A 13,179-nucleotide genomic window follows, 5' to 3' on the forward strand; every position below is an offset into this window, starting at 1 on the left:
GGGGGGGGGGGGATGCAGAAAAGCGAACTAGGGACGTAGGGTTTTGGGGAGGTGACGTCAGGAGCTGAGGCAGCCGAGGCAGAGGTGCAGTCGGTTGGGGTCTGTCCTCCCTCCCGCAAAACAAACCAGCAAGCGAGATCGAGGGCCCTGCCAGCGAGCGGACGAGCGATCATCCCCTGGTTTTAGAAAGGGCCCCCTCCCGCGGCGCTCGAACTTCGAGAGGCAGGGCAGGGCAGGGCGGGGGGAGACGTCGGTCCTCCGGAGGCTCAGCCCTCGCTCTCTCCTGACAGGAGGCAGCCCGGAGGGGGGCGCGGACTCCGACCCCATGGCGCCCATGATCACCTGGAAGGACTTCCAGAAGCTGATGCCCTGGGAGATCGTCATCCTGGTGGGGGGCGGCTACGCGCTGGCGGCGGGGTGCAAGGTGAGCCCCTAAAAACAAAGAGCGGCTATAACCGCGCGGAGCCCTGGGGCTGCAGCAGCACAGAGCCCTGGGGTCTTCAGTAGCACAGAGCCCTGGGGTTTCAGTAGCACAGAGCCCTGGGGCTCCAGTAACACACAGCTCTGGGTTTTTAGTAGCACAGAGCCCTGGGGTTTCAGTAGCACAGAGCCCTGAGGCTCCAGTAGCACAGAGTCCTGAGGCTCAAGTAACACAGAGCTCTGGGTTTTCAGTAGCTCAGAGCCCTGAGGCTCCAGTAGCACAAGCAGGTAGGGTCACAGAGCCCTGGGGCTCCAGTAGCACAGAGCCCTGGGGTTTCAGTAGCACAGAGCCCTGGGACTCCAGTAGCACAGAGCCCTGGGACTCCAGTAGCACAAGCAGGTAGGGTCACAGAGCCCTGGGGCTCCAGTAACACAGAGCCCTGAGGCTCAAGTAACACAGAGCTCTGGGTTTCCAGTAGCACAGAGCCCTGAGGCTCTAGTAGCACAGAGCCCTGGGGTTTCAGTAACACAGAGCCCTGGGGTTTCCATAGCACAGAGCCCCGAGGCTCCAGTAGCACAAGCAGGTAGGGTCACAGAGCCCTGGGGCTCCAGTAACACAGAGCCCTGAGGCTCAAGTAACACAGAGCTCTGGGTTTCCAGTAGCACAGAGCCCTGAGGCTCCAGTAGCACAGAGCCCTGGGGTTTCCGTAGCACAGAGCCCCGAGGCTCCAGTAGCACAAGCAGGTAGGGTCACAGAGCCCTGGGGCTCCAGTAACACAGAGCCCTGAGGCTCAAGTAACACAGAGCTCTGGGTTTCCAGTAGCACAGAGCCCTGAGGCTCCAGTAGCACAGAGCCCTGGGGTTTCCGTAGCACAGAGCCCCGAGGCTCCAGTAGCACAAGCAGGTAGGGTCACAGAGCCCTGGGGCTCCAGTAACACAGAGCCCTGAGGCTCAAGTAACACAGAGCTCTGGGTTTCCAGTAGCACAGAGCCCTGAGGCTCCAGTAGCACAGAGCCCTGGGGTTTCAGTAACACAGAGCCCTGGGGTTTCTGTAGCACAGAGCCCCGAGGCTCCAGTAGCACAGAGCCCTGGGGTTTCAGTAACACAGAGCTCTGGGTTTTCAGTAGCACAGAGCCCCGAGGCTCCAGTAGCACAAGCAGGTAGGGTCACAGAGCCTGTGCCGCCTGCAGCGGTTAACACGAGCGGCCGCTGCCCTCCAGGTGTCGGGGCTGTCCGTCTGGATCGGGAGGCAGATGGAGCCCATGAGCGGCCTGCCGCCCTGGACCGTGACCCTGCTGGCCTGCCTGCTGGTGTCCACCGTGACCGAGTTCGCCAGCAACCCCGCCACCCTCACCGTCTTCCTGCCCATCCTCTCCACTCTCGTAAGTGCTCCGCGCCCCCGGGGACGCCCCATCTTCCACAAGCCCGTTCGGGTGGCAGGGGAGGGGGGGATCCCCTTGTGTTCAGCTGATGAAGGGAGCAGCTTGATCCATGGTCCGTAGCTCGGTCCACCTCTGTCCTGCTGCAATGGTCACGAGAGGAGGCCATTCACCCCTTTCTGTCCGGAGAGAAGCCAGGGTATCAGCTTCAACCACAGGGCTGGGCAGCTTGTTCCACACCCCCACCCCCCTTTGTGTAAAGAAGTGTCTCCTGTCCAGACTGGAGGAGCTCATCCAGCTGTGTCTGGAGAGAAGCCAGGGTATCGGCTTCAACCACAGGGCTGGGCAGCTTGTTCCCCACTCCCACTACCCTCTGTGTAAAGAAGAGCCTCCTGTCCTGACTGGAGGAGCTCACCCAGCTGTGTCTGGAGAGAAGCCAGGGCATCGGCTTCAACCACAGGGCTGGGCAGCTTGTTCCACACCCTCACCCCCCTTTGTGTAAAGAAGAGCCTCCTGTCCTGACTGGAGGAGCTCACCCAGCTGTGTCTGGAGAGAAGCCAGGGTATCGGCCTCAACCACAGGGCTGGGCAGCTTGTTCCCCACTCCCACTACCCTCTGTGTAAAGAAGAGCCTCCTGTCCTGACTGGAGGAGCTCACCCAGCTGTGTCTGGAGAGAAGCCAGGGTATCGGGGCAGGGAACTACAGAGACGCGCATTTAAATCTGGGGACAGGAGCCACTGTGCTGGTGCACAAGGGGCCCTGGGACTTCTCTTTCCTTCAACAGAGGCAGGGAAACTTCAGGCCCACAGTCTTACACAGCGCCGTATGATTGTTTAGAGCAGGGGTATCACACCCTGTCCCCAGAGGGTTATTTGCCTTGTAAAAGACCAGCAAGAGAAACTCCCGGCCTCCCTGCCTCCCCAGCTCCAAGCAGAATGCAGGAAACTGGACACAGGACACAGCCCTGCCCCTGGCGTATAGTCTCTTTTCATTGAAAAAGTAATCGTTTATTGAGATTCAGTTCAAGTTTATTGTCAGTATACTCATACACAGGTATGTGGTATAATGAAATGCTATTTGGCTAGCTCTCAGACTGTAAGTATTAGTAACAGCAGTACAATTGTATAAGGAAAGAGAGACAGAGACAACAGGCAGTGTGCAAAACAACAACAGATGTGCAAAAACACACATCAGCAGAATGAAATCAACAGACAGGCAAATTATGGGGAGTGAGCTTCTTGACACGTGAGGTAGAGGTAGATTTCAGTGTGTGTTCAGGTTTTGATGAAGAGAGAAGCCACTGGTAGGGTTCAGACCGTAGGTGAGAGAGGCCGGGAGTTGAATAGTTTATCCCTTTCCCGGAGAGAGGCTGACACCCCACCAGCCCCACTCCTTCCCCGACACCGCCCTGCGGTGTATCGAATCCTGCTGTAGTTCCTCTCCTGCCGGGTGAACCAAGAACCCGCGCCAAGTGGGGCGTGCACGCTGGGTTCTGGGGTGCATCGGTGGCCCAGCGTGCAGCGGTGTCTTAACGCGCCTTGTCCGTCGCAGTCGGAGACCCTGCGGATCAACCCCCTGCACACCCTGATCCCTGCCACCATGTGCGTCTCCTTCGGGGTCATGCTGCCCGTTGGCAACCCGCCCAACGCCATCGTCTTCAGCTACGGCCACTGCCAGATCAAGGACATGGTGAGACCATCTTTTCTCATCTCTTTCTGAAAAACACACAAAAGACGTATTTTTGGGGGAAAATAGCTAAAAATCGTGGGTTACGTGGAGTTTTGTAGCTTACGATACAGTTTGCTGTTATAGGGTTGGGGGCGGGAGATAACCAGGGGTGTCCAGTCCTGGTCCTGCAGGGTCAGTCAGTGTGTCTGCAGGTCTTCACTCCTTCAGTCAGAGCCTCCAGGCAGGGTCCTGGCTCTGGGACAGGGGTGTCCAGTCCTGGTCCTGCAGGGTCAGTCAGTGTGTCTGCAGGTCTTCACTCCTTCAGTCAGAGCCTCCAGGCAGGGTCCTGGCTCTAGGACAGGGGGGTCCAGTCCTGGTCCTGCAGGGTCAGTCAGTGTCTCTACAGGTCTTCACTCCTTCATGAGCCAATCAGAGCCTCCAGGCAGGGTCCTGGCTCTAGGACAGGGGTGTCCAGTCCTGGTTCTGCAGGGCCAGTCAGTGTGTCTACAAGTATTCAAGGTTTGAGGTAGCCATGTTAGCGAACTGCTCTCCCGAGAGAGCGTTGCTGGGATTGAATCCCACGTCGTCCCCTCAGCTGGTGTTCCCTTGCGCCCGCAGGTGAAGGCCGGCTTCGGGGTCAACCTTATTGGGGTGGCGGTGGTCATGGTGGCCATCATGACCTGGGGCGAGCCCCTGTTCCAGCTGTCGGAGTTCCCGGACTGGGCGGTGCTGCGGAACGTCACGGACAGCTTCTGACCTCACCACCCGGGAGACGCGCAGCTGCGCGGAGGTGGAACGAGACAAGGGAAGGAAAGACCACAGCGCTACGCCAAAAAGAAAAGCCAGTCCCTCCTGCCGATTCCAGTCGTAGCATCCCTTGAGAATGGAGCTCCATCCGAACGATCCTTTGGGAACGGGGCTTTATCCGAACAATCCCTCGGGAATGAAGCTCCATCTGAACAATCCCTCGGGAATGAAGCTCGTTCTGAACAATCCCTCAGGAATGGAGCTCCATCTGAACAATCCCTCGGGAATGAAGCTCCATCTGAACAATCCCTCAGGAATGAAGCTCCATCTGAACAATCCCTCGGGAATGAAGCTCGTTCTGAACAATCCCTCGGGAATGAAGCTCCATCCGAACAATCCCTCAGGAATGAAGCTCCATCTGAACAATCCCTCGGGAATGAAGCTCCATCTGAACAATCCCTCGGGAATGGAGCTCCATCTGAACAATCCCTCAGGAATGAAGCTCCATCTGAACAATCCCTCGGGAATGGAGCTCCATCTGAACAATCCCTCGGGAATGAAGCTCCATCTGAACAATCCCTCGGGAATGGAGCTCCATCTGAACAATCCCTCGGGAATGAAGCTCCATCTGAACAATCCCTCGGGAATGAAGCTCCATCTGAACAATCCCTCGGGAATGAAGCTCCATCTGAACAATCCCTCGGGAATGGAGCTCCATCTGAACGATCCCTCGGGAATGAAGCTCCATTCGAACGATCCTTCGGGAATGGGACTCCATCCGAACAACCCCTCAAGAATGGAGCTCCAATCCGGACAATCCTTTGGGAATGGGACTCCAATCAAACAGGCCCTTGGGAACAGGGCTCCAATCGAACAATGTTTCCCTGGGAAAGGAGCTCCATCCGACTTTTAGTAATTGCCCCAGTGCCTGAAAACCGGCGAGCAGTGCTCAGGCTCGATATCAGGGGTGGGTGTTGGTCTGGACTTCAGCGAGCTGATTTTAACGGCCTGAGAGCTGCGCTTTTACAGCTGTTGGGATCAGCAGGAATCCAAAGAGATGCAGGCCACAGACGCAGACCCCAAACAGCCGTAGGCCACTCCAGAGCCGAATCCCTCCATGGGATCATTCTCAGCCTCCTCAGCCTCAGAGCCTTGTCCCTTTTCTCTAGTTCTCAATTCTCAAAATCGACGCCACGTTACCACGACCCCCCACGTGGGCTCTGAAGTACGTCGCGGGGAGGTGATGGAATAGCCTAACACTTCCTAAACGGAAGGCGTTTGAGAGAATCAGAAAACGGATGAAAGCAAACGCAGGTCTGCGCTCCCGACTCGACCCTCCACCAGCTGTGAACGCGCTACTGAAACAAACGATGTTCAGATGTGCCGGGCAGTGGCCAGTCCAGGCTTCAGGGGACAACACCACACCGTGATCTGGCACATCCAGGCTCTCCTTCGAAGGATGCCATTCCCAAACCCGACGGACCGGAGCACGATCCTGGCAGCCCGGGGGGGGTGGAGCAGATCGTTCTGGGCTTACCCCTCCTACTGGTGTGAAATTCAAGTCACCCACCACTAAGCATCTTGAACACACAGGCCCTGCAGAAGGTTTTTGGTTTTTTTTTTCCAAGGGCAACGATTAAACCTCGCGGCTCTTCAAAACCAAGGCCGGCTCCTTCTGTCTTCCTCGAGAGACAGCAGGTGGAAGAGGCCAACACTCTGCGGATCCTGTCGGGCCAGCGTACCGAGCAATGCTTCTCACCCGCAGCCTGTACCAAAACTAAATGCCACCAAGTGCCCTCTTCTAAAGCTAGAATGTTGTTTTTTTTTTTTTGGGGGGGGGGGGGGGGGGGTTAACAGGAAGATCAAGGTGCTGCAAGTGCCTTTGTCACGGATCTTTCAAGCGGTGAATGTGAAAGATTCGCCCAGGGACACAGCCCTCCGATTAAAGCCGCTCTATGGCTGGTGACTGAAGCAAAAGAAAGTGGAACTGGGAGTACCCAACGTGAACCGGAAGGCTTACGCCCCAAAAAAAAATGTATTTTCCGACTCGTGTAGAACTGAAAATGCAACCGAATCGCCGTTCCAATTGGTACCGTGTGCTGTGGAATCAAAATGAATCTCCTCTTACTGCCCACATGGAGAGGTCCAGCCGTGCAGACACCTGGACCTCTCCAGCGATCACAATAATGGCGACAAAGAGGGACTCTTTATTACAGCCAAACGAGAACGATCAAGGACTTTTAACCTTCTCCCACGCGTGTAGTTTACATACGAGATGCTTTACATATCGCATTTTTACTGGGCGGTTAGTATTCATTCCAATTTTAGGCGTCGGCGCAAAAGAGCAAAACCGAATCTGACGAATTATGTAATTTATTCACTTACTATTCGGAAATCTATCTCCTGCCTTGCCGCTAAATTAAAAATTGGTAAAAACGTCTGGTGTGTGTGTATGTGTGTGTGGAGTCTCAGTACATATTATCAGTGTTGTGTAAATTCTGCGCCTGCCCTGCGATGGTTTGGCATTCATTTGCAGGGATGCCAGGAGTCCACCGCGCAGTCCAGTGAAGGTCTGAGATGAGTTTCATTGTAATGAAAGTGGCCACTTCTGGAGAGCACTGCAGGAGACCCACACAAGGTGTCTTTCCCACAGAGCCCTGAATTACAGCAGTGTTACAGAGGGTTTAGTCTGAGTGCAGCCATGTTATTACCATGCATGGGGGTTTAAGAGTCTACTGTATGATCCAGTGGCCGTTCTTGACCCCACCTTCCAGCTCTTTCTGAAGTGTCAGGCACAACAGCGGGAGTCTGTTTAAATCCGCTGAAGAACGCAGTGACCCCCAGGCCCCCAGCTAGATTTCTACCCAGCCAGAATGTACCCAGCCTTGTGCCTGTTGCTTGCTGGGATAGGTTCCAGCTCCTCCGCGACCCTGTACTGGTTTCGAGTGGTTAGAGAACAGATGGATGGACATTAAAATTAAGCCCCGCGAGGAAAAAAAATTATATTTTACATGTTTATTGCATTACACAAATATACATATTGCAGGACTGCCTTTGTTTTTGGTCACACTGACAATGTGGCAGGAGCAAACTTCGCCTTTGCCCATTAAGGCTTTCTTATCAGCAGAGCACAACAGTCACAGATTACTTGTTTACTTTGCACAGTTTCACTGCCCTCGCTTCCTGGGGCTACTGTATGTGAAATAATTCAGAAAGTGACTGAAACCAGTGGCTTAGCCCTCAAGGATCTGAATTCCCTGAAGAGAGCACAACACTCATTTCAGAGCACGAGTAAGTTTTCCCAGTTTTTAGATACTGGTGACTTAGGGTACCCTGTAAGACTTCCTGTGCAGGGGGCCCCCCAAGACCAGTGTGGGACACCCCTAGGTTCTCCATAACTTGGACCTTTTTTAGCACAAAAGGGGGTGATTTGTAACCCCTCCCTGCAATAGAGAGGCAAAGTGATAAAGTCATTGGAGTCCCAGTCCTTCTGCTACAACCGTGCTCGTCACACAAACTGTATGAAAAATCTGGAGGACAAAAAGACACAGATCCAGCTGGTCCGAGGGGATACAGCCGTGTCATCCCACCCTGCAGTTCACCAACGAGTCATCCATGCGTCTGTCTTCCTCCTCCTCCTCCTCTTCCTCCGCCAGCTGTGCTAGGATTCTGCCGACTGGCCCAGGGGCTCATATCCGTCCGTCAGAAGCTTCTCCTTATACTTCAAAAAGTCTCTCCGCTTATGAAAATATTTCACCTGGGTGACGACAGAACAGAAAGCAGCTGTTTGTGAGACACGGCACGATATGCGATCTGCCAAAATCTTTCCCTCTTTCTAATCGCTGGAACACGCGATGCAACTTTCCAAAATCCTGAGAACAGCACGCTTGTCGTTTTGGTGAAACGGGAGCAGCATACTGCATAATTTTGCATACTTGCAAAGAACTGCATTTACTTTAATTAGTAAAAGCCACAGGCGTGGGACTCGCTACATAGACGAGAACCCCCCTTGCTGAAACAGTAACGGACAACAAGTCTTGATCAGATTTGTATATCCGGCTGAAAAACGACAATTCTGCTTCACTGTGAGTAGAACACTTTCAAGATTTCCGATTGTGAATTGTGAATTTCTGTTTTTAGACGCCCGTTCAGGCTTCAGCTAACAGGACCATGTTGTTACAAATCAGCCAAACAAACAAAAAAAGTGTGAGAATATCAGAATTAAAAGAACATCAGTCAGAGGTGTAACTGTTTTGGTGATCAGACAACACACATGCAGCCGAAAAAAGCATTTAATGCCACGTTAGACTTCGATCAAGCCATCGAGATCCTGTGTACATAGCAGGACGTAACTAAGCCTTGAAGCGCAGCGAGATTTAGTTTTTCAGGAGAGCCTGCATTTTAAGAAGAGCTGGGAAAATAAAGTGCTTCCCCACTGTTTGTCAGGCAGTCAGCTGAGGGGCTGTTAATACCCGTGTTGAGCTCAACACCTGTCTTCCACCCACCCACCCCCACACGGTAATGGCGTTCGTACCCACTGAGCAGGACAGCTGCTCTCAAACTGCTTCTGCAGCTGTGCGCACTGCTCTCTGTCCTCCTGGTTGTCGTCCAGGCACCTCCAGAATGCATCTCTCGCCCCCCAGCAGGTACGGCGTTCCTCTGCGCTTGGAGCCGACATTGTGTGTGTGTGTGTGTGTGTGTGTGTGGGCGGTGCGGGGGGGGTCTCTTCTCTTTCCAGGTCCGGTTAGGGACGGCGAGGGGAGAGGGCAGCGCGGTTGGTAAACGCTCGCCTGTCGTCGTCAAGCCGAGCCTGGAGCAACACAGCACCGTCAGGACCGCCCGATACACACGCTGCTCTGTAGGGCAAAAAAACCCGGGCCGATCGCAGGGAAAACCTGGCGATAAATCAGCCTTATCCAAGCCTGTCAAGAGTATTTGCTGGTTTAACTGGTTTCTTCTAAAAACGCGTTGCTCGAATTTAAACTTCAGAAACAAAGTACAGAACACGGCTCAACACAGTGAACAATCATAGCAGCTGTGTGTGTATATATATAGAGACATTTATTTCATCTTGCACAACTGATGCCCTTTCTGCCGCAACGCTGTATATACACGTTGGTATTACAAGAGTTAACCAAAATAACTAAGAGTTCTGATTTAACTACTACTTACATAACCTACACATCACTTTTTTTCTTTCATTATTAGCTACTGCATCGATCACGAAAGTTGGCCTTTGTTTTCTTAATAACTCCCTCTTCCCAAATTGCATGCTGTTATTTCCTTGGATTATTATACTTAACGAGAAACACTTATATGACGACCTTACAGTTGCTTATTTTAACCGATTAAACACAGAAATATGAGCATCACCCACACATGTACTCTTACCGGCGGATGACCCTGACCTCTGACTGACACCCGGAAGTGCTTTCTCTCCCGGAAACGCTTCTCCCCTGAGCCACACAGGGGATCACCTGTTAGGCGCGGTGACACTGCCCCCTGGTGGAGCCCTCCTCCCTCTCACCGCAGGCTGCTAGGGTTCCGTCGTATAATAGTTCTGATAGGATATCCAGTTAAAAACTCCACTTGGACGTTTCAAGACGTCTATATGTAAAAGCATTGTAAACCAGTTGTGATTTTATGTGAAGTCTCTTTTGCACAAGAAATTATGTCAAGAGATCTTGTTTGTTTTCTTGCTGAATAAAAGGAAAAAGACACCTTGTAACCTGATCTCATCAGATCTTGGATGCTAAGAAAGGCTGTTGCTGTAAGTGGTGTTGGTGGACCAGTAGGGGGCGATCTTCCCTCCAGCTGAGCCCTCCCACACCAACAGCAAGAAGGCAGCATGGTGGGGCAGTGGTCAGCATTATTGCCTCGCAGTCCACAGTACAAAGACATGCTGGTAGATTAATTGGCTTCTGGGAAAAGGTGTGTGTCTGTGTGTGTCCTGTGATGGACCGGCCCTGGTGTGAATGTGTGTGTCCTGTGATGGACTGGCCCTGGTGTGAGAGTGCGTGTGTGTGTGTCCTGTGATGGACTGGCCCTGGTGTGTGTGTGTGTGTGTCCTGTGATGGACCGGCCCTGGTGTGAATGTGTGTGTCCTGTGATGGACTGGCCCTGGTGTGAGAGTGCGTGTGTGTGTGTCCTGTGATGGACTGGCCCTGGTGTGAGTGTGTGTCTGTGTGTGTCCTGTGATAGACTGGCCCTGGTGTGAGAGTGCGTGTGTGTGTCCTGTGATGGACTGGCCCTGGTGTGAGAGTGCGTGTGTGTCCATGCCCTGTGACGGACTGGTGTCCCATCCAGGATGTATCCTCTCTGCTCCCGTTGCTTGCTGGTATAGGCTCTGGCTCTCCCGCGATCCTGTACCGGATAAAGTGGTAAGAAAATGGACAGATGGATGGGAAAAAAACACAAAACGCTTGAAAATCCAGCTTTATTATGCCAAGAACATTAACAGCTCATTACACTTCAGGAAGAAAGTCTGGAGAACACTGAACGGACAGCACCTCTCTTAACACGTGTGAAGACGTGAAGCATTAACTTCACTGATTGTCTGGAATTTAAATCTGATTTGCATTTATCGCACCCAAGATCTCGCCAGAGTCGCCCCGCCTGCTCATGAACAGAAAAGGGTGGCCATTTCCGGCTCCTCTTAAAACTAATTCTCAAAATCCTGAAATCTACTCATTTCAGCGGTGCCGAGGTCTAGAGACCACGAACGCCAAAACGATTCCCGGACACGGCCGACCACAGCCACCCTGCATGGCGGTGCTATCCAATTCAACCTCAGCCCGTTGCCAGTGTCGTCACCCATGGCTTGTGCCAACCGTCTGCCTGGCAATCAACAATCTGCCACTGCAAACATCCAGCAGGCTGGGACAGTTCCGGCACTTCACCAGAAGAAATACTGTTGGCGTTTCTGCATCCATCAGTCCGTAGGTGGCACATGATCGCCCTGCACAACAATGATTATCCTCGCCCACGGGTGTACCATAAAATCAAAGGGTAACAGGACTGGTGCTGTATAGCCTTCTACAAAAAAAAATATATTTTTTCTCCCTGACGCTTTTTAACATGTCGTCCGTTTCATTTTACCATGGGTTGAAAGCGTCCAAAATTAATGCCAGGGGGGGCAGTGGCTGACAACTGATTTCTACACACACGGGAAATATCTGAGATGCTGTTTTGCTTTCGCCCAGATGACACCCCTCTGCCGCTCTCCGCCCCACTCTGTCCCGAGCTCCAGTCAGGCTTCTTCGCTCACGGCTCTTTGGGTTTCTTCTTGGCTTCCACGTCTCTCTTGAACTGTTCGATCTTCTTGGCGACGTTAGGGACCTGCAACAGCAGAGCACAGAGCTGACACCAGCCTCGGGTCTGCCACCTTGTGTCACACGACACGGGAAATATTGAAGGTGATACTTTGTCTACTTCATAACTTTGTCATAGTGTCATAACTGAGGAGCCCAAATCTTTGTAAGAAAAGAGTAAATCTCATCCTAGCCAGTCTACATATGGGGCAACATGGCGGTTATCACTGCTGCCTTGCAGCACTGGGGCCCTGGGTTCAATTCCGGAGCTAGGGTGCTGTCTGTCTGGAGTTTGCATGTCCTCCCTGCAAGATTCCTCCCACAATCCTAAGAAAAGCTCAGAAAAACACTCTTACCTCGTAGTTCTGTGCAAGGTACATCCCAACCACATTCCCTAGAGTAAAACCGACCTGCAACCCAGAACACAGAGAGGAGAATCAGGTTTAAGACGAAGACTCTTCTACTTTCAGGCGGGTTAGTACTGTGTTAAGACTCTTTCCACAGGAGTTGTACACGTCACGGATACTTTAAGGTAAAGTCACACCATGTGAGTGACCGCTGAGATCAGAACATATCATTTTCGATACTTCAATGGAAAACGCGTGTCTGACTATATACACGTTTAAACAGACGCGTGACGCCCGTAAATGGGTGCGTATTTCTGAAAAGAACACCGCGATTCGGGTAAAAATAACTATCCTAAAAATACCACTCAAATGAAAACTCTCAGACAACGGCGAGACATCAGCCCGTCGCCAGTTCCAGTGCCGACACTGAAATCAACTGAACCAGCCCACAAATTTCAAACGTTTTTTAAAAGAAATAAAAATAGATGATCAACTGAAAGCGAGTCATCGGTAACGCCCTGTCGCTTGTCTATAGACACATTCCGCATTACCAACGGAAAATTCCCAAATAAAACAGTCCTATGTTGAACAAAAAGCTCTCTATAGACAACCTTTTAAGAAACATATTTAATGCAACTTATCAGAACTTTTCGTTGGTAGCTAAAGAAAGTATCAGGAACAACTGACTGAAAACTGGCCGCGCAAAGACTCTCTGATTTATACTCAAGTTTACACGAAGTGAAGTACTACTCACCAAAAACTGCAACATGACTCCTGCGCGGACTGTGTGTGAGTGTTAACTAGATTTTACGTCTAAGAAATTCTCCAAAACCGTCAGCACCGCAGCACACCGACTGCCCGCCTCCACTTCCGGCTTCAGCTTCGGAGCTTTACAAAAACAAAACCAACACCTTCGTATGCCCCGGCTGCCTATGACAAGACTCTTCCGGCATGAACTCAGCAAAACATGAAGAAAAAGATGGTTGAATATTCAAAAATGCTCTGTTGACGTCGTATTTCCAACCTCCGAAACATTAAAAAGGTCAGCGTCTTGGCGCCTCGTTATGACGTCCCCGTCGCCTTTCTCTGACGATTCATAATGCGGGGTGGTGGGGTGGGGAGGGGGTCATCTTTCACCCCAGACCTTGACTGAATATCAAATAATACAAACAGAAATGGTATCCAAAAAGATAAGTGAACAAAACGACAAAACCAAACACAGAACAGCACGCCGACAGTGGCCAGAACCCAATAATTAATTGAATTGTTAATTAATTAATTAATAATAATATAATTAAGCGCTTTGAG

The 13,179-nt window shown here is 51.9% G+C and overlaps 3 protein-coding genes across 3 annotated transcripts in view; 1 reads left to right on the plus strand and 2 right to left on the minus strand.

Moving 5' to 3' along the window:
- Positions 1-4,223, plus strand: part of slc13a4 (solute carrier family 13 member 4) — a 40,851-nt gene extending 36,628 nt beyond the window's left edge. Inside the window, exons 13-16 of the mRNA XM_088923587.1 lie at positions 291-424; positions 1,641-1,802; positions 3,351-3,488; positions 4,086-4,223. Coding sequence (XP_088779713.1) covers positions 291-424; positions 1,641-1,802; positions 3,351-3,488; positions 4,086-4,223 — 572 coding nt within the window. The remainder of the gene's footprint in view (positions 1-290; positions 425-1,640; positions 1,803-3,350; positions 3,489-4,085) is intronic.
- Positions 4,224-7,216: 2,993 nt separating this feature from the next.
- coa6 (cytochrome c oxidase assembly factor 6) lies at positions 7,217-9,614 on the minus strand. The gene is made up of 2 exons (XM_088922752.1): positions 8,749-9,614; positions 7,217-7,971 (listed from the first exon to the last, which is right to left on the minus strand). The coding sequence occupies exons 1-2, from the start codon at positions 8,890-8,892 to the stop codon at positions 7,876-7,878; spliced, it is 240 nt and encodes a 79-aa protein (XP_088778878.1). The 5' UTR covers positions 8,893-9,614; the 3' UTR covers positions 7,217-7,875.
- A 1,022-nt stretch (positions 9,615-10,636) lies between these two features.
- Positions 10,637-12,960, minus strand: stmp1 (short transmembrane mitochondrial protein 1). Its single transcript, XM_088922753.1, has 3 exons — positions 12,626-12,960; positions 11,881-11,934; positions 10,637-11,552 (listed from the first exon to the last, which is right to left on the minus strand). Exons 1-3 carry the CDS (start codon positions 12,638-12,640, stop codon positions 11,478-11,480), a joined length of 144 nt encoding a protein of 47 aa, XP_088778879.1. The 5' UTR covers positions 12,641-12,960; the 3' UTR covers positions 10,637-11,477.
- Between the last annotated feature and the right edge of the window lie 219 nt (positions 12,961-13,179).

The sequence above is a fragment of the Atractosteus spatula genome, chromosome 8 (genome assembly GCF_055471065.1).
Source record: "Atractosteus spatula isolate fAtrSpa1 chromosome 8, fAtrSpa1.hap1, whole genome shotgun sequence".
Classification (NCBI taxonomy): Eukaryota; Metazoa; Chordata; class Actinopteri; order Semionotiformes; family Lepisosteidae; genus Atractosteus; species Atractosteus spatula.

Bases quoted from the DNA above. Each gene is read 5' to 3' on its own strand.
- coa6 (XM_088922752.1), bottom strand. From the start codon at position 8,892: ATGTCGGCTCCAAGCGCAGAGGAACGCCGTACCTGCTGGGGGGCGAGA. The intron at 7,972-8,748 runs GTACGAACGCCA...GTCGTCACCCAG, and splicing joins GCAGCTGTCCTGCTCAGTGG to GTGAAATATTTTCATAAGCG.
- stmp1 (XM_088922753.1), bottom strand. The intron at 11,553-11,880 runs GTAAGAGTGTTT...CTGCTGTTGCAG, and splicing joins ACCTTGCACAGAACTACGAG to GTCCCTAACGTCGCCAAGAA.